At 42.7% G+C, this 25,091-nt stretch overlaps 1 protein-coding gene across 2 annotated transcripts in view; it reads right to left on the reverse strand.

Annotated features, from left to right (window-relative positions):
• Positions 1 to 1,787: 1,787 nt before the first annotated feature.
• SF3B3 (splicing factor 3b subunit 3) overlaps positions 1,788 to 25,091 on the reverse strand; it is a 50,304-nt gene continuing 27,000 nt past the window's right edge. The window contains exons 12-28 of one of the 2 annotated variants that reach the window (XM_021705713.1): positions 24,283 to 24,434; positions 23,830 to 23,985; positions 22,899 to 23,054; positions 22,228 to 22,371; positions 19,286 to 19,408; positions 18,443 to 18,597; positions 16,855 to 17,029; positions 15,899 to 16,104; positions 15,650 to 15,806; positions 14,526 to 14,651; positions 13,894 to 14,106; positions 12,915 to 13,013; positions 11,797 to 11,940; positions 10,841 to 10,945; positions 10,343 to 10,438; positions 9,403 to 9,445; positions 1,788 to 1,811 (exon numbers count right to left, since the gene is read on the reverse strand). In XM_021705713.1, coding sequence (XP_021561388.1) covers positions 9,434 to 9,445; positions 10,343 to 10,438; positions 10,841 to 10,945; positions 11,797 to 11,940; positions 12,915 to 13,013; positions 13,894 to 14,106; positions 14,526 to 14,651; positions 15,650 to 15,806; positions 15,899 to 16,104; positions 16,855 to 17,029; positions 18,443 to 18,597; positions 19,286 to 19,408; positions 22,228 to 22,371; positions 22,899 to 23,054; positions 23,830 to 23,985; positions 24,283 to 24,434 — 2,219 coding nt within the window. In that variant the 3' untranslated portion in view covers positions 1,788 to 1,811; positions 9,403 to 9,433. Of the gene's footprint in view, positions 1,812 to 9,402; positions 9,446 to 9,818; positions 10,439 to 10,840; positions 10,946 to 11,796; positions 11,941 to 12,914; positions 13,014 to 13,893; positions 14,107 to 14,525; positions 14,652 to 15,649; positions 15,807 to 15,898; positions 16,105 to 16,854; positions 17,030 to 18,442; positions 18,598 to 19,285; positions 19,409 to 22,227; positions 22,372 to 22,898; positions 23,055 to 23,829; positions 23,986 to 24,282; positions 24,435 to 25,091 lie in introns of those variants that run through there. The other variant, XM_021705712.1, reaches the window with a different exon arrangement.

Raw genomic sequence — 25,091 nt, forward strand, 5'->3', positions numbered from 1 at the left:
ACTTGGCTAATTCTCCACCCTCATCCCCAAGGCTGTGACTACCCCAGCCTCACCCTCCCCTCTACAAGGCCTTGACAGTCACGGGGCCTGCTGGGAAGGCAGGACAGAGTGGAGATGACGGTGGCACAGCCACAGGATCTCATGAGAGCCTCACAGAAGTCCGAATAAACTCCACTGTGCCCTCTGGGGCCCCTCGCTTGGAATGTCACTTCCTTTCAAAGCCTTGCACATAGGACTGCATTCAAGATGGAGACAGCTCTATAGACATCCCAGGGTTTCAGACCCATGTTCAGCAGCCACGCCTCCTCATCCCCTGGAGGCTCAGCAAAAGCACTTTGCTGTTACCATGACCCCTGAAGGTTGATTTTATTCTACTTTACAGACAGGAAACTGAGACCATGCTTAGAGACCGGTGAACCCAGGTCATCGGACTCTGTGTTCAAGGCTCTGTCTATGGCCTTCACTCCTACTTGGCATTTGGCAGACAGGATTTTGATTGACTGTTTTCCGTGGTAAAGTGGCCTTTCTCCAGCTGCAGCATCAGCTCGGTAAAGGCAAAGGGTTCCCCAGCCTGCCTTAACAACACTAGGCCCTAATAACCCACCGTAAATGTCGATGCTTCTCATGACCATCATGTCACTAGCCCATACACATCTATTCATGGCCCCAAATTATTAAACGTGTGAAAACCCTCCCCAAATGAACTAATTCAAAGTAACTCTCATTCCCTGAGATTTTGTTTGCTGTCAGAGAAGGCAAGTTCTAAGTTCTGCTGGTAGGGCTGTGAATGAAAATGTGAAGGCTCTAGAAGGCAGAGGTGGGGAACTGAGATGGGTTTGCCTCTGGGATTACAACAAAACCCACTGGGTACTGGCTTCTAGATTTGGGAGGTGAAGGTAGGGTCGGGTGGTGACAGGCCTTGAGCTACTTCCAGTTGAATCTCTCAGCTTTTTGCCCCCAAACTGCAATTTACAACCTTGGTCTATTTATTTATTTGGCTTCATTTTGAGTAAGAAACACTGTTCCCTCATTCCCCACCTGACCTAATGATTTCTAAGTCTGATGACCACCAGATTGTGAAATATACATATGCCCAGACACCAGCAGAGTTTAAGAGTAATCTGGGGACAAAATCCAGCAATCTATTCTGACAAACAGGTGATCCTAATGTCCAGCTGGAGTTAAAAAACCACTACACATTGCAACAGGTTTCTTTCTGTTTCTGGACTGAAAATGTATGGTTGCCCACCCTCCACCTCCTCATTTTTCAGATTTGGGATCTTCTGACTTTTTCCAGAAGTCACAAGGCTGTGCCTGTTTTAGCTGAGGAGATCAGAGACATGAGACTTAGGCTCTTCAGAAACTTGTTGCCAGGATCTCTGGCAGACTCACCAAAACTGCTAGGTTATAAAACTTCTAGGTGCAAAGCAGACCTGCAAGGAGATGGCACATAGTAGGTGCTTGGTAAGTATTGGTGGAATAAATATCTTCTAGCGGGTTGGTTATGTCTTCTGATGTTGGCCTTCAAGCTTCTACAGAAAGTTGGCTATGCCGGTGCAGACTGGTGAAGGGGACTCTTCTGAATGCTGTGTAGTGTGTATCTGCTGATTTCAGTTTGCTCGACTTCACACAAGCCCCATACATTGGGCTAACAGATCCTCAAATGTAGTACATCAGCCACTGACCACAGGTGGTCACTGACTCCCTACCATGTACCCATGAGTAAGCCATCTGGCCCCCACACTGTTATTTTTTTGGACAAGGTTTGATTTCAGCAGCAGAGATGGTTCTTCTGAGGTCTTGATATAGCCCTTGAATGTGTTTTAAAGGTACAATAAATAAAATATTCACATATAATACTCCATATGCAAGTGAGCAAGTAGATGACTCAGGCAAACACGTGTCATTTCTTTTTTGAACAGAAACAAAATTTAGGAATTTTTTTAAAAAAATCGGAAGGCAGCTTGATCTCATCTGAAGAATGTTCCCAACATTTCTGGCTTCCCACTAATGAGAAACTCAAGAGAGGCTGCATCACAGGAGCAGCATACATTCTGAAGACCAGTGCTCCTCCCATGAGAGGCGTGAACTCCAAGACCCTTTCCCAGCCACAGCAGTCTTGCTAGCAATACATTCAAAAAAGCCAAGAAAATCAACATTCCATCCACAGCCCAACTTGAGCGCCCCCCACCCCAGGAATGCTATTCTTGGCAAGAGATCTTCCAAAGGAAACGACATCTGCAGAACCTCTAACTGTGAGGTCAGGGAAAGATGAGGCAGCTGAAAACTTTTCAGTCCTTTCTTAGATCCAAGTTACAGGGACCTAACAGAGCAGCAGGATGGGAGCAATCCTAGCAACTAAGGGCAAATGTCTCAGGGTCTTAACATTATCCCTTCTGAGTTCCATGGCAGACTCCGATGCGTCGTCAGGCTACAAAGTTTCCCATTTACCTGGCTGCTCAGTTAAACCAAAGGAGTTGATTAGTCCCCGTTAAAACCTACAGAGATGGGATTTGTAACTCAGCTTCATCCTATCATCAAATTTTATTAAACACATTTTGTAGCTTCTGGAGCAACAGCTATGAACTCGACAAAATTCCTGAGCTCAACAGATTCAAGCCTAATTCCCTGTGCCTATGCTCCAGAAATTGTACTTGCAGACCACACGCAAATTTATGGACAGACAGGTGAAGGAAGCTCAACAGCGATAATTCCTGGATATGACACCTAAAGCAGAGGCAACAAAATGAAAAACAAAAAAAAAGTGGGACTACATCAAACTAAAAAGCTTCTGCACAAAAAGAAAAATCAACAAAGTGAGAAGACAACCAACAGAATGGGAAAAATTATTTGCAAACCAAGTATCTAGATAGAGGGGTTAACATCCAAAATATACAAAGAACTCAGACAACACAATAGCAAACAATTAATCCCATAAAAAAACGGGCAAAGGGGAACATTAATTCAAAAGGATACATGCACTCCTATGTTTCCTGCAGCATTATTTACAGTAACCAAGATACAGAAGCCGCCCAAATGTCCATCAATAGATGGATGAAGATGTGGTGTATATATACTATGGAGTATTACTCAGCCATAAACAAGAATGAAATCTTGCCATATGCAATGACATGGATAGAGCTAGAGAGTATAATGCTAAGTGAAATAAGTCAGTTAGAGAAAGACAAATACCATATGATTTCATTCATATGTAGAATTTAAGAAACAAATGAACAAAGAAAAAAAAAACCCAGACTCTTAAATACAAACAACAAACTGATGGTTGCCAGAGGGGAGGGATTGTAAGGAGGGGTGAAACAGAGAATCAAGAGTACACTTATCTTTTTTTTCTTTTAAGATTTTATTTATTTATTTGAGAGAAAGAGAGAGAGTGCGTGCACTTGGGCAGAGGGGGAGGGAGAGGGAGATAATCTTAAGCATGTGGGGCTTGATCTCACGACCGAGATCATGACCTGAGCCAAAAGCAAGAGTTGGACTGAGCCACCCAGGCACCCCTAGAGTACACTTATCTTAATGAGCACTGAGTAATGTGTAGAATTTCTGAATCATTATTTTGCACACCTGACACTTTTTTCTTTTAAGATTTTATTTATTTATTTGACAAAGAGAGAGAGAGACACAGCGAGAGAGGGAACACAAGCAGGGGGAGTGGGAGAGGGAGAAGCAGGTTTCCCGCTGAGCAGGGAGCCCGATGCGGGGCTCAATCCCAGGAACCTGGGATCATGACCTGAGCCAAAGGCAGACACTTAACGACTGAGCCACCCAGGCGCCCCACACCTGACACTATTAACACTGTTAATTATACTTCAATTAAAAAAATGGGCAAAGGAACTTAATAGACATTTTTCCAATGCAGATACATTATAGATAGATGGCCAAAAGACACATGAAGCTCAACGTCACCAGTCATTAGGAAATGCACATCAAAACCACAATGAGAGGGGAGGGGGGTGGGAGGATGGGTTAGCCTGGTGGTGGGTACTGAGGAGGGCACATTCTGCATGGAGCACTGGGTTTTATGCACAAACAATGAATCATGGAACACTTCATCTAAAACTAATGATGTAATGTATGGGGATTAACATAAGAATAAAAAAAAAACCACAATGAGATACCACCTCAAGCCTGTCAGAATGGCTATCATCAAAAAGACAAGATAAGAAATGCTGGAGGGCGCCTGGGTGGCTCAGTTGGTTAAGCGACTGCCTTCAACTCAGGTCATGATCCTGGAGCCTGAAATCGTGTCCCACATTGGGCTCCCGGCTCAACGGGGAGCCTGCTTCTCCCTCTGACCCTCTCCCCTCTCATACTGTTTCTCTCTCTCAAATAAATAAATAAATAAATAAAATCTTTAAAAAAAAAAAAAGAAGAAAGAAAGAAATGCTGGAGAGGATGTGGGGGAAAGAGAACCCTTGTGCACTGTTGGTGGGAATATAAGCTGGTGCAGCCACTATGGAATATAGTATGCAGAATCCTCAAAAAATTAAAAATAGATCTGCCCTATGATCTAGCTATTCCACTTCTGGGAATATATCTAAAGGAAATGAAAACACTTAAGTCAAAAAGGTATCTGTACCCACAAGTTCACAGCAGCGTTATTTACAATAGCCAAGACAAAGAAACAACAATCACAGATTAATGAATAAAGAAACTGTGGTATCTCAACAAATGGTGCTGGGAAAACTGGACAGCTACATGCAAAAGAATAAAACTAGACCACTTTTTTGCATCATAAACAAAAATAAACTCAAAATGGATGAAAGACCTAAATGTGAGACCTGAAACCATAAAAATCCTGAGAGAGCACAGGCAGTAATGTCTCTGACATCGGCCAAGCCAACATTTTTCTAGATAGGTCTCCTGAAACAAAGGGAGATAAAAGCAAAAATAAACTACTGGGATTACATCAAAATAAAAAGCTTTTGAACAACAAAGGAAACAATCAACATAACTAAAAGGGAACCTACTGAATGGGAGAAGACACCTGGCAAATGACATATTTGATAAAAGATCAGTATCCAAAATATAAAGAACTGATACAACTCAATACCCCCAAAAAACAAATAATCCAATTAAAGAGTGGGCAGAACACATGAACAGACATTTCTCCAAAGACAGCCAACAGACACACAAAAAGGTGCTCAACATCATTCATCATCAGGGAAATGCAAATTAGAATCACAATGAGGTATCACCTCACACCTGTCAGAATGGCTAAAATCAAAAAACAAGACACAAGTGTTAACAAGTGTTGGTGAGGATGTGGAGAAAAAAGAATCCTCATGCACTGTTGGTGGGGATGCAAACTGGTGCAGCCACTGTGCAAACAGTATGAAGGTCCCTCATAAAGTTAAAAATAGAATTACCCTACTATTCAGTAATCGCACTACCAGGTTCTCACCCAAAAAATACAAAAACACTAACCAAAGGGATACATGCAGCCCTATGTTTATAGCAGCATTACTTACAACAGCCAAATTACAGAAGCAAACCAAGTGTCCATCAATAGATGAGTAGATAAAGATGTGGTATGTGTAAACACACATACACACTCAGCCATTAAAAAAAGAATGTAATCTTGCCATTTGCAATGACACTGATGCAGCTAGAAAGTATAATGCTAAGCAAAATTAAGTCTGAGAGAAAGACAAATACCGTTATTATCTCACTCATCTGTGGAATTTAAGAAACAAATGAGGAAAGGAAAAGAAAGACAAACCAAGAAACAGACTCTTAACTATAGAGAACAAACACAGATGGTTACCAGAGGGGAGGTGGGTGGGGGGATGGGGGAAATAGGTATGGGGATTAAAAGTACACTTATCATGATGAGCACTAACACAGAATCATGGAATTACTGTATTACTGTACACCTGAAACACTAAACACACTGTATACTGAAACACAATAGAATACTCTGTTAACTATACTGGAAAATAAAAAACTTAATAAAAGAAGTTGCGGTATATATATGCAATGGAGTATTACTCATTTAAAAAAAAAAAACCACAAGGAAATCTTGCCATTAGCGACACCAGCAGACCTTAATTTAAGGGCATTATGCTAAGTGAAGTCAGACAGAAGAATACTGTATGATATCACTTATCCGTGGAAACTAAAAAAACATCAAACTCCTAAAAAGGAGATGAGATCTGCAGTCGGGAATGGAGGGGTGGCAGTGGTGCTGGAGCAAGGTGGTCAAAAGGTATCAACTTCCAGTCATATTAAGTATTAGAGATGTAATGTAAAACATGACTATAGTTAACACTGCTATGTGATGTATATGAAAGTTGTTCAGAGAGTAGATCGTAAGTGCTCATCACAAAGAGAAAAAAAGTATTTTTGCTGCTTTTTATTCTATCTCTGAGAGGGTGAATTTAATCATTTCACAATATATATACATAAGCCAAACCATTGTGCTGTACACTTTAAACTTATACAGTGATTTATGTCAATTATACCTCAAAGCTGGGGGGATAAAAAGAAGAAGATAGCAGGAGGGGAAGGATGAAGGGGGGAAATCGGAGGGGGAGACGAACCATGAGAGACTATGGACTCTGAGAAACAAACTGAGGGTTCTAGAGGGGAGGGGGGTGGGAGGATGGGTTAGCCTGGTGGTGGGTATTGAGGAGGGCACATTCTGCATGGAGCGCTGGGTGTTATGCACAAACAATGAATCATGGAACACTACATCTAAAACTAATGATGTAATATATGGTAATTAACATAATAAAAAAATGCATAGAAAAAAAAAATCTTTCCAGCTGTTAAAATTCTGGTAGAGAAATCAAGTCCAGAGAAGTCTCCTCAGTTAACAGAGCTGAAATGTTATCTGTATATCCCTCACCACTCTATCTTATCTAGCAACCTTTTGGGTACATCAACAGAGAATGTGATAAAGTCAACAGACACACCAAAGGTAAGGCAGTGTAAGGGGAAAAGAAAACATCATAACCTGCGTACCGGGTGGGGAGGGAAGGAGACTCTGAAAGGAAAATGGAAGACTTCACTGTCTCTTCCTGACCTAAGTCCCAAATACATTAAGAACTCGGTTTGGCTCAATAAGCTCCCACCATGTGCTGAGCTGGATGCTGGGTATTTTAGGTATATGCCCTCATTTTATTCTCACACCAACCCTGTTTATTTCCATGTTAGAGTGACGCCAACCTCCCTTACCAATGTCACAGAGGCAAAGACTTGACTGAATTCAGGCCTGTGAGTTCATGTCTAGACTTGTATGCAAGTTCCCATCCTAGACTTAGCATTTCAGAATCTTTAGGGGGAAAGTGCCCAGGAATCTCTATTGAGTGGCTTAAGGGATGATTTTCATGATTAGGGAAATTTGAGAGAAAAAAAAAACATACAAACAAAATTTGTACTCCCTGAAGACATTGGGTCACTTTTTTGGTAAATGTAGGGACCCTTAGGAACCAAGATGCTGTCTCAAGTAAGGCTGAGCAACACATTAAGGGACTTACATGTAGCTTATATGACAGCTCTCCCTTTACCTTCTACAGATGGGGGAACCAAGGCTCATTAATTTTAAATGGCTTTCCATGGGGTGCCTGGGTGGCTCAGTCATTAAGTGTCTGCCTTCGGCTCAGGTCATAATCTCAGGGTCCTGGGATCGAGCCCCACATCAGGCTCCCTGCTCAGCGGGAAGCCTGCTTCTCCCTCTCCCGCTCCCCCTGCTTGTGTTCCTTCTCTCGCTGTGCCTCTCTGTCAAATAAATAAATAAAATCTTTAAAAAAAGAAAAAAAAAATGGCTTTCCCAAATTCACTCAGCTGTTACCTGGCCAAACCAGATTGCCTGACTATAGCTCTTTCTACTATAAACACATTTTGATTGTTTCACACGTCAAAGCTTTTTCTCCCTACTAGGCTATTAAGTTCAACTGAGCAGGCCCGGTGAATTTCTTACTGTGTTTGTTATTAGTACAATGCTCAAAATATTATTAGCTCATAATTTGCTGTCATCTACCAGTTAACCTTTTGCAATATGCACCCACATTTCTGTGACAAACCATGGAGTTTGTTATCATTTTTCCTGGGCTTTGGGTTAGAGGAATGGGAAAGGAATATCATAATATGAAACCTTTGCCTGGCCTACCTGTAGCTCTCCAGTGGGGCAATACTCAGATGACCACACATTCCCAGCTGTGGTAAAAGATCTAAAATTAAGATTCAATATTATATGCTATAAAATCAAAAAGGCTTCAAATGGCCTAATTACAAGTTTCCCTCCCAACTCTGCCCTTATGGATAAGGTTCCCTAACCCTAAACCTAAACCCTCCTTATCAAAGGACTATACCATTCCTGCTCATTTCTAGGCAGCAGGTTTCAGTTCATGTCAGTCAATGGATTTATTCGAACAAGCCAATCACAATCACATCTTCCCACAGGAAGCAGGAGGCACCCCACCTTCTTGATATTCTAAAGGCTGCCTCCCTCCCAAAGCCCCCAGTTTACTTGGTTAAGTGCAACCCCCATGTGGCCTTGCATGGCATGCAGTGTTCTTTTCCCCTTGGCTATGATTTTGTAACTAATAAACTGCTGTCTGTGCCACCCAAAAAAAAAATCCTAATTCTACAGAGAGATCAAGTTTTCCTTTCTTACACAAACCCCCTATGACTACAGGAAGATGTACTTCAGGAGAAAACTGGGCACAAGGGGCCACTACTCAAGCATCTATGCAAAGTTTCCCAGACTACTACATGTCAACATCAGACAACCTGACAGACTAAATGGAATGGGTTTAGGTAGGGGCCACAGAAAAAATGAGCCCTACAATTAGGCCATGAAAATATAATTCAGAAGTGTCATCTGCTATGTGATCAGTGAGATAACTGAGAAAGTGTTATCTAGAGATTCAATTCCTAGCAAAACCTGGATCTCTGCTGGCTGCTCTAAAACCTAGTCATGATTAGAGATAACGCAGCGTGAGGAACCCTCTCTACATTGGACTGTGGGCTGCTCAGGGCAAAGGTTGTGTCTAATCACCTCCATTCCTGATTCTAACCCAGTGCTGGCCAAAGAGAATCTGCTCATGGAAGTGGCTGAGCCTATGCACATGAAAGAATGTTTTACTCTGTGAAAGACTGAGAACAGCAGTGAGCTCAGGTCTCTCTAAGTTCAGTGAAACTGGGGAACTGCCTGGAAGATTAAGGCTGCCTTTTCAGGTGTGGACACTTGCAGCTGAGAGGCTACCAGTGCTGCCTCCTCATACTCCAAAGGCCCTCCAGAGCTTGCCTAAGATGTCCACTGCAGACAGGACTCCCCCTCTCCCCCGCCCCCCAATGGTTACCCATGAGCCTTTAAATAGGGACCACATATACTCTGTTCCCAAGGGCAGGTTAGTATCTGGGTTCTTCTGTACTTACTGATCCTTCCTAGGAGTCATATGGCAAACGATCATTTCAGGAGCTGTAGAAGTAAAGGGAGCATCTGTTAAGAGACCACCCAACTGGAATGCATGCCAAATCCTTCACTCTAAGACCTCAAAGTAGAAAGAAGCTAAAACAGGGGAGAAGAAATCAGCCACCATTCCTCGATATCCAATGGGAAAAAGCGTGACTGACCACATGGTTATTATTGAGCCCAAGCTTCATCTGCATAGCAAAAAGAACTAGAGGAAGCCAAAAAACCACCCCAGAGCTGGGAGTGTGAGGCCACAAGGTGCCAGAAATACAAATAGGTAGCTGGAAGGAAGGAAGGATACTCCATTCTTCCTGCTCTAACTCAGGCTCAAATTTCCCACCTAAATTCCCACCCCCAGAAAAGACACATGGACACAAGCCACCGTTAAAACTAGATTTGTATTTCTGGTTAGATTCCAGAGTGGCAGAACTCAGGAGTTATACTATATTCAACCTGGTCCCCACCTCAGCTTGCCTCCCTCCCTCCCACAAAGGTAACATTGTACAAAACTATATTTACAGGAAAACCAGTTAAAAACTAAGGGTGTATACAAAAGTAGACAAGAGAGCCAAAATATCAATGCAGGGAAAGCTTTGAGGAAGAGGGAACATCTTATTACACACCAGAACCTGGGATCAATGTATTATGTACTAGTCAGAAAGAAGCATAGCAAATTTCAGTGCCAATTTTAGGGGGAACCAGTCAGTCCAGGGAAAGAGTGGATAGGAAAGACCTACTAGCTTTAATATTACAAAGTCTTAATTATCCAGCCACCCTTCTGCCATATGGGTTCAGAGTCATGTGGTGGGGGAAACATAACAGAGTCTCTGACACAAGTCCCACAGGAAAAGAAAGGGCTCAGAAGGCATAGCGGGTCCGGATGTCCTCAAGCTTCTTGGACACCTCAGGTGGGGTTCGGTCCAGTTCTTCAGAGACGTTCTTCTGTTTGTTGGGCTCCATGGAGTTGAACTGCTCACAGAGATCTCCATCTATCACATTCTAAGACACAGAAAAGTGAGGAAGAAATAGGTCAAATGCTTAAAGAAAGTGCCACATGCTAAAGCAGCTGCAAGAAAAGCTTTTATTCTCTCAGATATCTGAACCATTTAGAGCCAGGAACACTACTCTAAGTTCATCCTTAGTGTTCCGTTTTCAGAGTAGCAAAACTGGGTGAAGCCTCTTCTCTGGCTGTGGTCTGCTCCGGGGGAAGAGGTCCCTGAATATCACCAGCCATTCCTCTCCCCCCCCCCCCCGCCCCATTACTGGCTCCATCAATCCACTCCTTTGATTCTCCTTCATTCAGGACTGTTCTGATTTTTAAGGGAGGGAGGGCCACAGAAAAGACAAGTTACATGGGGCGAGGATGCCCCCTTTCAACCCAGATTTCCAACAAAGACAAACCTTAACAGGGAAGTAATAGGAACGAAAGCTGAGGTGGTCTCGCCCACAGAGAGGGGGATGCTCAGACCGTAGGTGCATTTCTACATGTTGGAAGAAGTCATGGTCCTGGTAGAAGAAACAAAAAAATCTGTCACTAAAAGAAAAAAGGGATTTCAACTACTAGTCTACGGTTTCCAGAAGCACAATGAACAGACAAACCATTGATTTTTTTTTACCATCCAAAAAGATGTTAACTATCCAACTGCTCCTCTGACAACCACAGGTTTTCCTGCTACAAAATACCTAAAACCTGAAAGAAACCCCACCTGTATTTGCAAAACACAAAAGAACACCACATGCAAAGACTGATTTGTGAAGTCAGATTCCTGATCCCAGCTTCCTTAGCTGGAATGACATAACCCAATTCAGCCAATCCTAGAGTTGACTTGAGGAGGCAGGAAGTACACAGTCTACATCACTGTAATGATCATCATTCCTAGTCCGTGGGGTGTGATTCTGGGGCTTTGGCCTCTAACTAATCCTATACCCACACCAGAACTGAACCAGACCCGGGGTGCCTGGGCGGCTAGGTTGCTTAAGTGTCAGACTCTTGACTTCGGCTCAGGTAATGACCTCAGGGTCCTGGGATCAAGCCCCATGTTGGGCCCCGTGCTCAGTGGAGAGTCTGCTTGAGGATTCTCTTTCCCTCTCCCTCTGCCCCTTCCCCTGCTCTCTCTCTAAAATAAATAAATAAATCTTTAAAAAAGAACTAAACCAAACCCTGGTACAGTATAAAAACAAATGGCTTGGGTGGGGGGATCAGGATTCCTATCTTCCCAGGTACTTCTGTCACCTTATAAAATTTCCAGAACATCCCTAGCTACATGTGGGGACAAAAGATTTGCCCTCTTAGGCTGATTTAGCACCAAGAAACAACCCTGTGAAGGCAAATGCCAGAAGAGTACGGGAGATTTCACCTCATGGGATGTGAATGGGACAAGGATTCCAATTCCTCCTGACAAGGTGGTATAGACAAGTGATTCTGAGCCTCCAGGGATCAGTGTGGTCTTCTGTAATGACAGCACTGTCTCGCCCACATGGTAGTTCATGATCACCTCTGCCTGTAAGTTGAAAACAGACTAGTAACTATGTGTGCCCTCCGGACCTGTTCTAGATTCCCAAGAGGAAGCAGTACCTCCAAAGGGCAGATTTCACCTTCTTTTAAATACAAACAATACTAACATTTAAAAATACTTTAGAATGTTCTTAACATTTACTTGAGATTAATGTCCTCACAATGCTGAAGTTAGATCATTTCTGGTAAGTCCCACACTGGGCTCCTTGCTCCGCAGGGAGCCTGCTTCTCCCTCTGCCTGCCGCTCCCCCTGCTTGTGAGCTCTCTCTGACAAATGAATAAATAAAATCTTAAAAAAAAAAAAGAAAGAAAAAAGGCAGCAATCATAGACTTGCTCTCTAAAACATATCTATTTTAAAAGTCCAGAGTTGCTCTACTACAGAAGCATATGCCTACAGGAGAAAAGTAAAGAGCCCTGAACAACCCCTCAGAAAAGAGCTGGTTAGTACCAGGAATGACCCTGTGCAACAATTTTTTCCAAGGAACACACTATGCTCTAGTCACTGCAAAAATGTCTTGGAAAAATTCCATTTTGTAGTGATAAAAATGGAATGGTGACTTGGTCATTGTACATCAAGCCCAGCATCTACCCATCAGAGGCTATGAAAGGATTTCCATGTGCAGGAGAGTACTCAGCATAATCATGTGCACTGCAGGTAGCTGACTAAAAAAATGTTCCCTCGGGGTGCCTGGGTGGCTCAGTCGTTGAGCGCCTGCCTTCGGCTCAGGTCATGATCCTGGGGTCCTGGGATCGAGCCCCACATCGGGCTCCCTGCTCAGCGGGAAGCCTGCTTCTCCCTCTCCCACTCCCCCTGCTTGTGTTCCCTCTCTCACAGTGTCTCTCTCTGTCAAATAAATAAATAAAATCTTTAAAAAAAAAAAAGTTCCCTCATTGTGGGTCATGGGGAATGTACCCTGAAGGCTGGCACCTCTCCTTCGGGGTCCCTTCTGCAATCTTACCTTCTGAGAGGCCCCGTTAAGCAAGCCCCGGTCCCACAGGGCTTTGTTTCCTGTGGGATCCTCATCCACTTCGTCATTGGTATTAGGTGGGAGCCTCACCTACAAGGAAGTGACATAAGTCACAGGGCTGGGTCATGCACCAACTCACCTGCATCACCAAGCAACATGTTTGCCCCAGATCCTTGACAAAAGCAAGCCTGGACACGACCTTCGGCAGAGGCCTGAGCCTGTCTCCTACAACCTGGTGTCTAAGTGACAACCTCAAGAGATTCAACCCATGAGCAAGGACAAAACAAAGGCTATAGAACATAAACAAAAGAAGTCAAACTGGGCTTAGAAAGAGAAGCCAAAATTCTTGCAAAAGTAAAAATAAATATTACTCATTAGCTCAAGTGAAACCTATCATCACTATTAAATCATATTCCATAAGGAGAGAGATGGACCAGACTAAAAGACTGATAAGAATGGGGTGCCTGGCTGGCTCAGTAGAGTACGCGACTCTTGATCTCAGGGTTGTGAGTTTGAGCCCCATGTTGGGTGTAGAGAATATTAAAAAATAGTAATAATAAAATCTTTAAAAAATAAAAATAAAGACTGATAAGAGGGCACCTGGGTGGCTCAGTTGGTTAAACGTCTGACTTCAGCTCAGGTCATAATCTTAGGGTCCTGGATCAAGTCCCACATCGGGCTCCCAGCTCATGGGGGAGTATGCTTCTCCCTCTCCTTCTGCCCCTCCCCCCGCCCCCAGCCTGCTCATGCTCTCTCTCTCAAAAATAAGAAAAATCTTTAAAAAAAAAAAAAAAAAAAGAGGGCTTAAAGAACACAAAGTTTCCTTTTTAGAACTGGCCTTACTAGGATTGAATTTTATACCTATTTTCAATTTCCATATTAGAGATCATAGTCCTGGGTCCTTGACTTTACCACCGAAAATAGCCAGCTTTCCTACACATCAGTGTAACCCATGTAAACGTCAACTCACCACACAAATGTTGCCAAACTTGTCTGCCCCAGCCACAGTATCATAGTCCAGGAGGCTAGCTGTAGTGACCCATCGTGGGTAAGTATCATCGGCGAAAATGATAAGCTGGTTCTCATTACGCTTGTATCGAACCCAGATGAAACTTTCTTGGACATCAGACACAATTACCCTGTGTCCAATAGTCTGGATCCCAGAGATGTAATTGGCAATATGCTGGGGAAAAACAAGGACATCAATGGGTATAGCCTTGAAATTCAGAACCCAGAGAAAGTCCAGCTTCCCCTGACTGTAATGTATATATAGGGCCTACAGAATGGCAGTCAATAAATTCCTAAAAGATGGAAAAAGAGCTAACTGGTTTTAATACAGTGGATATGTATGCTCAATTCTCACAGTTAAATACTCTGTAGTAGCAAACAGGACAGAAATCTGGTTCTTAGTTTGAAGAAGTCAAGAAACCCACCTAACTTCTGTCCTTCTCAAGTCTCAAAGGCCTAATTAATTCTAAGCCTGAAACTGAGGAACTACAAGGTCCTAAAAAGTCATAGAATTTTAAGTTACTGTCTACCATACCACCAATGTTTCCTCCTTCCTCACTAGCTAGTTCTGAGGCCCTGTACCAGCATATTTACCTTGTTCTCACACTTTCGGAGTAACTTCTTCTTCCCCAGATCATAAACTCGCAGAAGCTTCCCCACACCAATCAACACCCTCCCCTGGAATGGGGCAATGGCAGCAGGGACCTCTTCCACTGGAGTCTGTGAGAAGAAAAACAGCCAATGCAGCTATGAGAACACCAGCCAAATGCTAGCCCCACCCTCCTGACCCAAAATGTTTTTACAAGACAGACAATGAGTAACCACCTTTGGCTCATCAGAGAAATAAACCACACATACAACAGTCTCTATGAACAGGTCCCACACACTGCACGTCACTCAGCAAACAGATCAGTGCCACATGTGAAAGGAAGCCCTGACGCCCAATGAATGTGGTTTCAGAGCCCGTGATAATTCAACTGTTGCCATGAACAGTGAAGCCTCAATGTTGGAGAAGTGACTGCTGCTTGTGGAGGGATGGGAAAGGAGTGCTAGTGACAAGTGATATCTTAGTTGTAAGGGAGATACAAGGAGTTTAGCACAAAGAAATGAGTAATTCCTTCCTAGAGGACACTCCCCTGTGGAAGGCTGAAGGAGCTACATGCGTGTGCTGTCCGTGTGGAACAAGAACAGGACTTTTTTCCCCCTTAATTTAAAAATTGTGATAAAATACATATAAAGCTTACCATTTTAAGCATTTTTAAGTATACAATTCAGTGGCATCAAACATTTTCAGTGTTGTGCAACCATCACCACCACCCATCCCGAGAACTTTTCCATTTTTCCAAAGGGAAAATGTATCCATTAAATGCCAGTTCTCCAGAGAATATTAATTCTTTAGAACTGTTGGATTTTTAAAAAATAAAAAAATAAAAAAGAACTGTTGGATTTTGGTTACAAATTGGCTACCAGGGGCCAATTCTGCATACACCTACGTCACCACTGTGGCTGGTTAGCACGCAGGCCTCCTGTGGGACTCCCAGGCAGTAGAGCTTCACTGGAGCATGAAAGCCCCAGCATTTTCTGTGTGCCACCAACAGATGGAACATAATCAATCTGGCTCCCAAAACGGTCACCAGAAGACCTGACCCACAACTTAAGCAGAAGTGAGAGAGTCCAGTAGGACCTAAGATCCAGGAGAACCAATGGCTGGTTCCTACCTTGTGCAAAAACTCCAGTTTTTCCCCATTGTTCACGAGCTTGTAGGTATAGACAAAGCCCCCTGCTACAGACCTGGGGTTGAGGATCAGGTCTTTGGCCACGCCCACCAACACATACCAATCATCACCAGTGTTGGAGAACCTGCACACGGCCACACTGCAAACAGAGAAAGAGGAATCAGGCAGTAGTTACAGCACAGAGAATTCCCATTCCAGCCCACAAAACCCTGGATGTCCCAAGCTCCTTACCTAAATGCGGCCTCATTCTGTTCTAGCTGGACAAGATCCAGCGTGTTCCCTTGAATAGGATTCATCACGCGGATCACAGAGGCCCATTGCCCGTTGCCAGCCTTAGGAGCTCCGAAAATGGACTCAGGGAGGTTTTCATTGAGGAATGCTGCTGCCATCTCTGCAGCGAGCTCCCGCTCATCCTCCCCTGCTGCTTCTACCATTTCCTAAATAAAAAAACAAAATCACACACAAAAACGGAAGAGATGATATATTCAGAGGTGGGTGGTGGGTGAGAAGCGACAAGTAGCGCAACACCTCCAGGGGGACTTCATTATCATATAAGTAGCAAAGTCTGTGGGCCAAAACCAGAGTTCCCAAAATGAAGATTAAAGGGAGTAGTGTACAGACAAGCGGAAGAGGGAAACCACTAAAGGGGAAACCAGGTACTCCGTTCTTTAATGCCAAAAAATCTAACATCGGACTGTGGCAAATGACATGGCACGTAGCCTGAGATACATAAAATGAAAACACCACTTTCCTACCTACCCCCTCTGATTTCCCTTACTACGACTCCTTGTCTCATCTCTTCCAGGCCAGATACAGTTTTACATGGTGGGAGCTATTTGTTTTTTTGCTGGGAAATGATTTCTGGAAGAATTGAAAGCTGTCTCCTTTGGGCCTGAACCCAGGAAACACATACACAGACTATTTAGGAAGCTCAAGGACTGAAGAACTCTGTTCCAGAAGGAAAGCTGAGTACTGAATAAACCCAGGTCAGTGTATTAGTCCCGAGTCACAAAAAAACCTCTAAAACCAAGGATTGAGGCAAAGGGCTCTGCTTAAAGGACCTGACAAGAACCTGGGTCTTTTTTAAAGCAACAAAGAATATAATCAGCAATTACACGAGTTTAAACTTTTCAAGAAAATTTCACATGAATGCCTTTTAACTAAACCCTGAAGGTCAGTCTCATTACCTCTGCCATTTGCTGCTTCCTCTGAGCTTTTGTTGCCTCAGTGTAGGCATTGTGGTCAGTCTCAATGATGATAAGGTTGTTACTCTCAGGGTGAATGACAAATTTCCTGGGTGTGTACTGCAGTGGAAATGCTACTTGATTGAAGACAGCACCTAGCTTCTCCAACGCTAAAATCCTATGGGGGGGGGGAAAGGCAGGGAATTAATAGATCACTCACTCAGGATCTAGAAACTCATATCAAAATGGTCCATAGTTCTGACAGTACGTACTCTAAATGCTGTTGTTTCCAAGAGTTCTGCTGTTAACTACTTCACACAGTGGCTTTCCCTGAAAGATTGTGTTCTGGGGAGGAAATGCTCTACTGCTACAAAAGTGAAAAAATCTGTGGGTGTGTCCACATTTATATGAATTCGGAAGAGAGGGAGCACCCATAAATAATGAGAATGTCCATGAATGAGGCAAGGTCTTGACTGGCAGAGATGTGTGTGGGAAGCATGCCAGGGTACAGAGAAAAAAAAAAACATGAGGCGAGAGCAATTCTGCTGGAATAGAAGGTACATGAAGGTGTGAAGGTTAGAGAGAGAGAGAACAGTGACTGAAAAGATCCTGAAAGATGCTGCACAGAAATCTGGGAGTTCACTTGGTAAGTGGTCACTTACCACTTGGTAAGTGAAGTGAACTGACTGGTATGAACTCACTGGTAAGTTCACTTGGTCATCCATTTAACAAGAGGCTATATAGATCCTTTTTTTTTTTTTTTTAAAGATTTTATTTATTTATTTGACAGAGAGAGACACAGCGAGAGAGGGAACACAAGCAGGGGGAGTGGGAGGGGAAGAAGCAGGATTCCCGCGGAGCAGAGAGCCCGATGTGGGGCTCGACCCCAGGACGCTGGGATCATGACCTGAGCCGAAGGCAGACGCTTAACGACTGAGCCACCCAGGTGCCCCTATATAGTTCCTCTTGATAAGGTTCCTCTTATGAATAGCCAAGAGTTATGACCAGGACATGTACACAGGTGGCATTAAAAGATGAAAAAAGAAAAAAATAAAACCCCAAACTTGAGAAAGTCAAACTGAATAGCTTATTTTTCAAACTGACTAGCCATCTTGCAATATAATAGTGCTCACTCCAACATAATCAGCATAAATAACAGTGTCAATTTGCAAAAGGCCTAAATAATTTATACTGAGGTTAAAATTGGAAGACCTAACACTGTAAATGACAGGACCAAATGAGAAAAAGTTATCAGTGATCCAATGCCTGCCTGCTCTAAAACTAATCTAACAGTACTGCCTTGGAAAACAAGACGCTTTAATCTCAAGAAAACTAAACTGTACTGCTGAGTATATTAAAACTTGGCCCTGAAAATCTAAACAGAAGCTAAAACTCCAAACACCGAAACTTGGCTACCAGGTACTTAAAATCCTGAGCCAAATGAATGTTTCAGTTGCAACACTCTAGTGCCCTGGTGAAGAGTTGGCTCTCTGCCATCACTTCGTTAACTTCTTCCAACACTCTGGCAAAACCACAATCCCAGTCGTTGGCAGAAAGGATTCCCACTGAGCTTGACCTGTGGGACTCTCACCTCAGGGTATTGGTGGAGATGGCCACAATGCCCTCAGGACACTGTTCAGAGGCGAAGCCAGATGCGAACTCCAGGGTCTCATAAGACAAGGGAGTGAGATGGAAACGAGACTGGTAGGAATAGCTCAACCACGATCGGCTTGACATGGCCAACACCTGAGGAAAGAAAAACATTCCAATAGGCTTAGGAAAAAGACAAACATAGAATGTTAACCACAGACCTTATCTGCAAATTTCAGTGTGCACAATATCCCAAGGAATTTTAGAAACCTAAAAGGCTACCTTAAGAAAAGAGAGAACCAGGAACGCCTGGGTGGCTCAGCTTATGACCTAATCACTCAATCTCTCTAAGCCTCAATTTCCATATGTGTAAAATGGGAATACTATAACAAGCCCGGACGGTTTCAAGAATTAAATGCAGTAACAAGTAAAGAACTAGCACAGCACCCAGCAACAGTAACATTCTTAGCTACAAAGGACACAATGTTTCCCAACCTCTTTCACATTACCCAGTAAACCCTGGTATTGATACAAGGTTGCTCATGGTAGTGGTACCCTAGATAGAAGGTTTCTAGCTACCTCTCAGTCTGCTCCATTTGCCCAGCCTAGAGCTGAACAGATTGATATCCTATTCCACCCATAACCAAAACATAGCTCAGTGCCATGGAAAGCTCTGGATTAAGGGACCCCAGACTTCCCATAGGAAAGAAGCTAATTAAGAGAGCTAATATCAAACTTACTATATATGGGTGAATTAATGAAAGCAAAGCTTATGCCAAAGGAACTTTTCTCAGCTGATGCCACTAATGTCCAAACATGCTGCCTGCCCCCTTTCATTACTTACTGCCTCCTGGCCTTGCATCCGGACACGAAAGAGTTTCACAGGACGGGACCCCAGGTACCTAGTGCGGGTGTCAGACAGATCCCCAGTGACAGGGTCCAGGACAGTTCTTAGCAGCACACCATTCTAATAAAAAGGAAAAGAGTGGGTGAAGCCTACTCCTAATGGTAGTTCCCTTGGCTACTTCACAGAATATATAAGTTCAGAACAGGTGGAAGGAAATGACTTGGGGGGTTTAAAGAATATCCTAATAATCAGCCAGCCACTCATTCACTCTCACTAAATCACTCACTCAACTCAAATAGTTACTGAGCATTTACTAAGTGAAAAGCACTTATTTTTCACTACATATATGTTAAAATTCTTTCTACCATGCATGTTAAACTCTTCTTTATAATTTTAAATTTTAAGATACATGCATAGTGGGGCGCCTGGGTGGCTCAGTCGTTAAGCGTCTGCCTTCGCCTCAGATCACGATCCCAGGGTTCTGGGATCGATCCCCGCATTGGGCTCCCTGCTCAGCGGGAAGCCTACTTCTCCCTCTCCCGCTCCCCCTGCTTGTGTTCCCTCTCTCCCTATATCTCTGTCAAATAAATAAATAAAATCTTTAAAAAAAAAAAAGATGCATGCATAGTTAAGGGGTGCCTGGGTGGCTCAGTCAGCTGAACGTCCGTCCTACTTAGTTTTGGCTCAGGTCATGATCTCATGGGTCGTGGGATGAAGCCCCGCATCAAGCTCCATGCTCAGTGGGGAGCCTGCTACAAGATTCTTTCCCTCTGCCTCTCCCCCAACTCATGCATGCACTCTTTCTAAAATAAATAAATAAATATTAAAAAAAAAAAGATACATGCATAGTTAAAATAAACAAGGCCTGTTGTGGTCTCTAAATGCCATTTCTCCTAAAGAGATTAAGACTCTTAAGAGAAACAGCTACTTCAGGTCTAGGGCAAGAATATTCCAGGCATATACAGGGGCACTCTGTTGTATCAGAAGGAAGCACCCAAAGATAACAGGGTCATGTTAAAAGGGGACAAAGGAACTAACTTCAAAAGGGAACTCCTACTCATCTAAAATGAGGCAATTTAGCATCCAAAAATGAAAAAACCATAAGAGTTTGAAGCACAAATATATAAAAATCTTAACGTTCATGTTATAAAAAAAATTACTTCATCAGTCTCCACTTGAGATTGCTGTGGCACCAACTCCTTACTGTGAAAATAGATGAACAAAGGGGAAAAAACAAAGTATTTATCCTTTCCCTGTATGAACTATATTTTGGGGTAAGCAAATTTTGTCTTTAGAGAAAAGTTCCAGCTTATGAAATGAAGAGTGAAATAGAAAATCATCATTTCTCAATCCCTAATGACATAATCAATCTAGGCAATGGGCATTGATTGCTGCTACTAGGTAAAAGGTTGACAGGGAGCAGATAATTTAAAACAGATACAAACATTCTAACACCACTAAAAGTAGGATAACCAGACATTACATGTGCCTCCTGATGTGATGTAACAGAAAGTAAAGAGCCCACTTATAAAACATTGTCCCCCACAAAAATATTAAATCTGAATCTAATCAACCTCTTCATCTGTGCTATCCAATTCTATAATCATCAAACCACATGTGGCTAGCCAGAATCCTGATGTGCCACTAAGTATAAAATATAAAATATCAGATTTCAAAGACTTTTCAAAAAGAGAGAACATAAAGTATCTTAATTTTTATACGGATTACAAATTGAAATGACATTTAAAATATTCTGGGTTAAAGAAAACATTAAAATTAACTTCATCTGTTCCTTTTTTGGGCTACTGGTATATTTAAGTTACACATGTGGCTTGCAATAATTTTTAATGGACAACATGGTCTAGATCCACCCACTAGTTTACAGGAAATAAGAGAAGATAGACAAACATTAAACACACAAGGAAAAACTGCCAAATTCAGAAGGTGGAAATTCTTCAAGATAAATGATCTGGATTCTTTAAAAAAAGGGGGGGGATAGGAATTATTAAAAGAAACATAAAGGGATAGGTCATGCAGATGATGCAAACTGCAGATAGCTTTATGCAGATCCTAAGTAGAACCAAAGGTAAAAACATTTTTAGAAAAACAAAAACAAAACAAACCAAGAAAAGCCAGAACATGAACAAGATATCAGATAGTTGAAGAACTGTTGTGTTGGGCATGGTAATAAAATTGAGGCCTAAAAAGAAAACAACCCATACATCTGTTAGAGCTACATTCTCAAGTATTTATAGATGAAATGATAAATCATGTTGGATTTGCCTTATCATACTTCAGAAGAAAAAAAAAAGGGGGGAATAGATACAACAAGAACAGTAGAATGTTGGTAACTATTAAAACTGGTGATGGGTACATGGAGGTTTGTTACATTATTCTAACTCCTGTGCAGTTGGAGAAATTTGTAAATTAGGAAGTAAAACTAAAAAGCAAAAAATACCACAGGGCTAGATTATTTACCCAGGGGGTTGAACAAATAATCATTAAGGAAATGAAAAGTATATGGTCAAAAACTGCTGACACTGTGCTATCCTTAGGCTCCTGCTTTTCATGCGATGAAAAGCCCCCGCTGCTTTGACAATAGGGCACACTCAGGGTCCTTTATGACTAAAGGACCCCATTATAAACCAAGCGGTATTAGTTTCCAAAAGCTGCATATTGTGAGAACTGCAAAGGACTCTTGAGGAACCCCTCTAGTTTTGACCCAGAGCAGTGATCACAACACACCTCTATCAAAGACTCTTCAAAAACTTTGTCCTAGGCCTGACTTGTTCTAATAAGAGCTGAGAGAAATGAACACACAGTAGCACCCTTCACTTTTCATAAGGTGATAAACTGAAAAGGCACAGCAAATGCCCGTATTGAACAGGGACTGCACAAAAGCTAAAGGGTTGATACAATGTTAGCCTTGGATCTCTTACCTGTAACCCAATATTCAGGTACAAGAAGCCAATAGAGCCCCTCTCACCCAACTCATCTTGCTTCTCAGTCCCACCCATTTCCACAATACACAAGGACTCAGGCTGGGCTGGGAGAGCCTGCATGCTCAGAGGCTGCAAACAGTCCTAAGGAGGAAAGAGAAAAGAATAAAACATAAGAAATGACCAATTTTGGAAAAATCTACCCAGGGAAATCTAATTCGAGGAGTGGAGAAATAACTTTCTTGTGGACAGGGGAATCGTTCTATATGGATTACTACTAGTTAGTTAAACCAAATCTTAGAATAAGCTCTGGAGAGAACCATGCTTTCCTTTCCATAGAAGTGGATAATGGTAGAAGTAAAAATAAGCAAAGGGCACCTAATCTTAAAAGCCATCCCAGAGCCAGTCCAAGTCCTTTTCTGCAAACAGTCTTGGGTTGTTTTTTAACTATAAAAGTGAGTCAAGGCTTAAGGCAAGAAAGCATTTAGTAGTCAGGGATCAGGATCTTTAAAGTACTGCAGAAAATTCCTGAGGTGTGCCGCTACGATAATCAGAAGCAGCAGGTGCTGACTGCAGGGGCTAGCCCAGCTGATCCCAGAGACGCCCCTCAGGAGTGCACCAGCAGCTCAGGTTCCAGTGGGAAGATCCTTGAAGTCGAGGGTAACACTCACTGAGGGATCCAGAGAGATGATTCTGACAGTATTGTCCACCAGCCCCACAGCCAGGAAGCGAGACCGCTGCTCTCCAGGAGGCACGTTGGCCAGACTCATGCATACTACATCTGCCGACATCTCCTTCCGCTCTGTGTATTCATTCAGCTGTCCTGACTACAGAAGTGACACAGAGAAAGGTGACAAACCACTCCAACTTGCCCCTAAACCCTGCGCCTGGGAAAGGAAGAGGGACTGTTAAATTCCTTTTTGCTTCCTCTCACTCCTCTTACTATCATCAATGACCAAGAATTTCTCTACTTGAGGTCCCAAGACTGAACTCTACAGGTTAACAGCAAGGAAAATTACTGGCAAGACAATCAAGAGACAACACAATATCTTTGTCTTAGACAAATACAACATGCCATAAATTTTCTAAAGCAAACCTAGCTCTCAGGAAATAGAAACATATAAAACTGTTTATCTGTTCATGAAAATACTCTGGGTAAAATAGAGTTCAAATACGGAACTTAAAGACAAAGAAATCTCAACCAGAGGTACAGTTAGACTATCAGGTTGGCCACATCCAGAAACTAAGAGCATGATAATTAAGTATACCCAACATGCTTCCATACAGAAAAGCAAAAGAAGATTTCTGAAATGGCTTCAGATTATAAAAATTAAAACTTATGGCCCATATTTGGTGGAAAAGTAGAGTGTGAAGGGCAAGAGAAGCAAGTATTTCACTGCTAAGATAGGATTTCATAACTCCAGTTAGAATTAAGACATGAACTTACCCTTCCCACCCCACCCCCACCGGGCCAGACTGGCTTACGTACACTTTCCCTCTTGAATTCTCCTTGTGAGTATCATCTAGATACTGGACTACAACTGTCATCTTTACCTCTGGACCCTTACACTAAGTCCCACAATGAATGATAAAATAACATACAGGATCCATCTCAAAATAGACCAGCTCTCCTCCTGTCAGGGCGATCACCACCTGTCGCTGGTTCACTGCACATTTCACAATCGTTTTCTTTCCAGGGGTCTTCCACTCATTGACTCTCTTGTCTGCTCGTATGTGTCGAATGCCATCAGGATACACCTAGAGTCAGTGACCAGAAGGAAACTGGACTTTAGCAATGTGACTCATTGCTTAGCATGACCCACACACCTAACAGATCGGTCACTCTTGTCAGAACTGGAGCCACTGCATTTCAGTCATCCATTGGGTCAATGACAAAAAGGGAGTTACTAGGCCCCGGACAAGTCAACTTAAAACAAGTTCATGTTTGCAACGTCCACTTCAAAAGAATTCAAAGCTCATTAATGTGAGCACAGCAGCCTACACCACAATGAAAGGACAAAGTAAGGTCAGTAAGTAACTCTCTGGGAACCTCACCTGCACCAAGGCATCATCTCCTAACAACGAGCAGGACAAGGTTGGGGTGGTGCCCAGGAACCCAGAGTCAGTCACTTCTTCCACAGTCTCTCCGATGGACAACACAAGTGTGGCATTCACGAAAGACACAATGATGTAGGCATCAAACTCATCTGCAAAAGGGAAGATAAGAGGAGGTGGTTAGCTAAGAACTCATTAGTTACAAAGCTAACTGAGACATACTATGTTTTCTCTTCAGAAACCTTCCAAGGCACTTCTTCTATGTGTAGCCATCACACACACACACTCATGTGGCAAACGGACAGGATGATCCAAAAGATAATTGAAGGTCATAACAGCCTACAGATATACTTTGCTTCTTTAAATGCCTAAATACATTGAGAGTAGATATACCCACCCCAATACCTCCGAAAGCTAACTTTTCTAGAGACATCTGCCGGAAAAATGCAAGAAGACAAAGCAGGGTAACCAGGCAGGACAAAGTTCTGAATACTACAATATTTATATATACTGAAGCTAGAGCTTGTTTATTTGTGCCAGATACAAATCACAATTCATTCTTAAAAACAATCCTTATAACCAGGAAAGGTCCCCAGCCTCTTCCAAAAGAAGCTTATGTGGAACACAAGACCTAATGAATAAAACAGATTATTTAAGCTTCAATGAGACTATCATTCTCAGGTTCATAACTGAGAATCCCAGGATGTCCCAATAAGAATGAGGTAAGAGCATTAACCAGGAAGTGGGGGGGGATGGGGGGACCGTTTATATTGTCAGTCCTTGACCTCTCTACTCTCATTATTTAAAAA

The sequence above is a fragment of the Neomonachus schauinslandi genome, chromosome 16 (assembly GCF_002201575.2).
Source record: "Neomonachus schauinslandi chromosome 16, ASM220157v2, whole genome shotgun sequence".
NCBI lineage: Eukaryota > Metazoa > Chordata > Mammalia > Carnivora > Phocidae > Neomonachus > Neomonachus schauinslandi.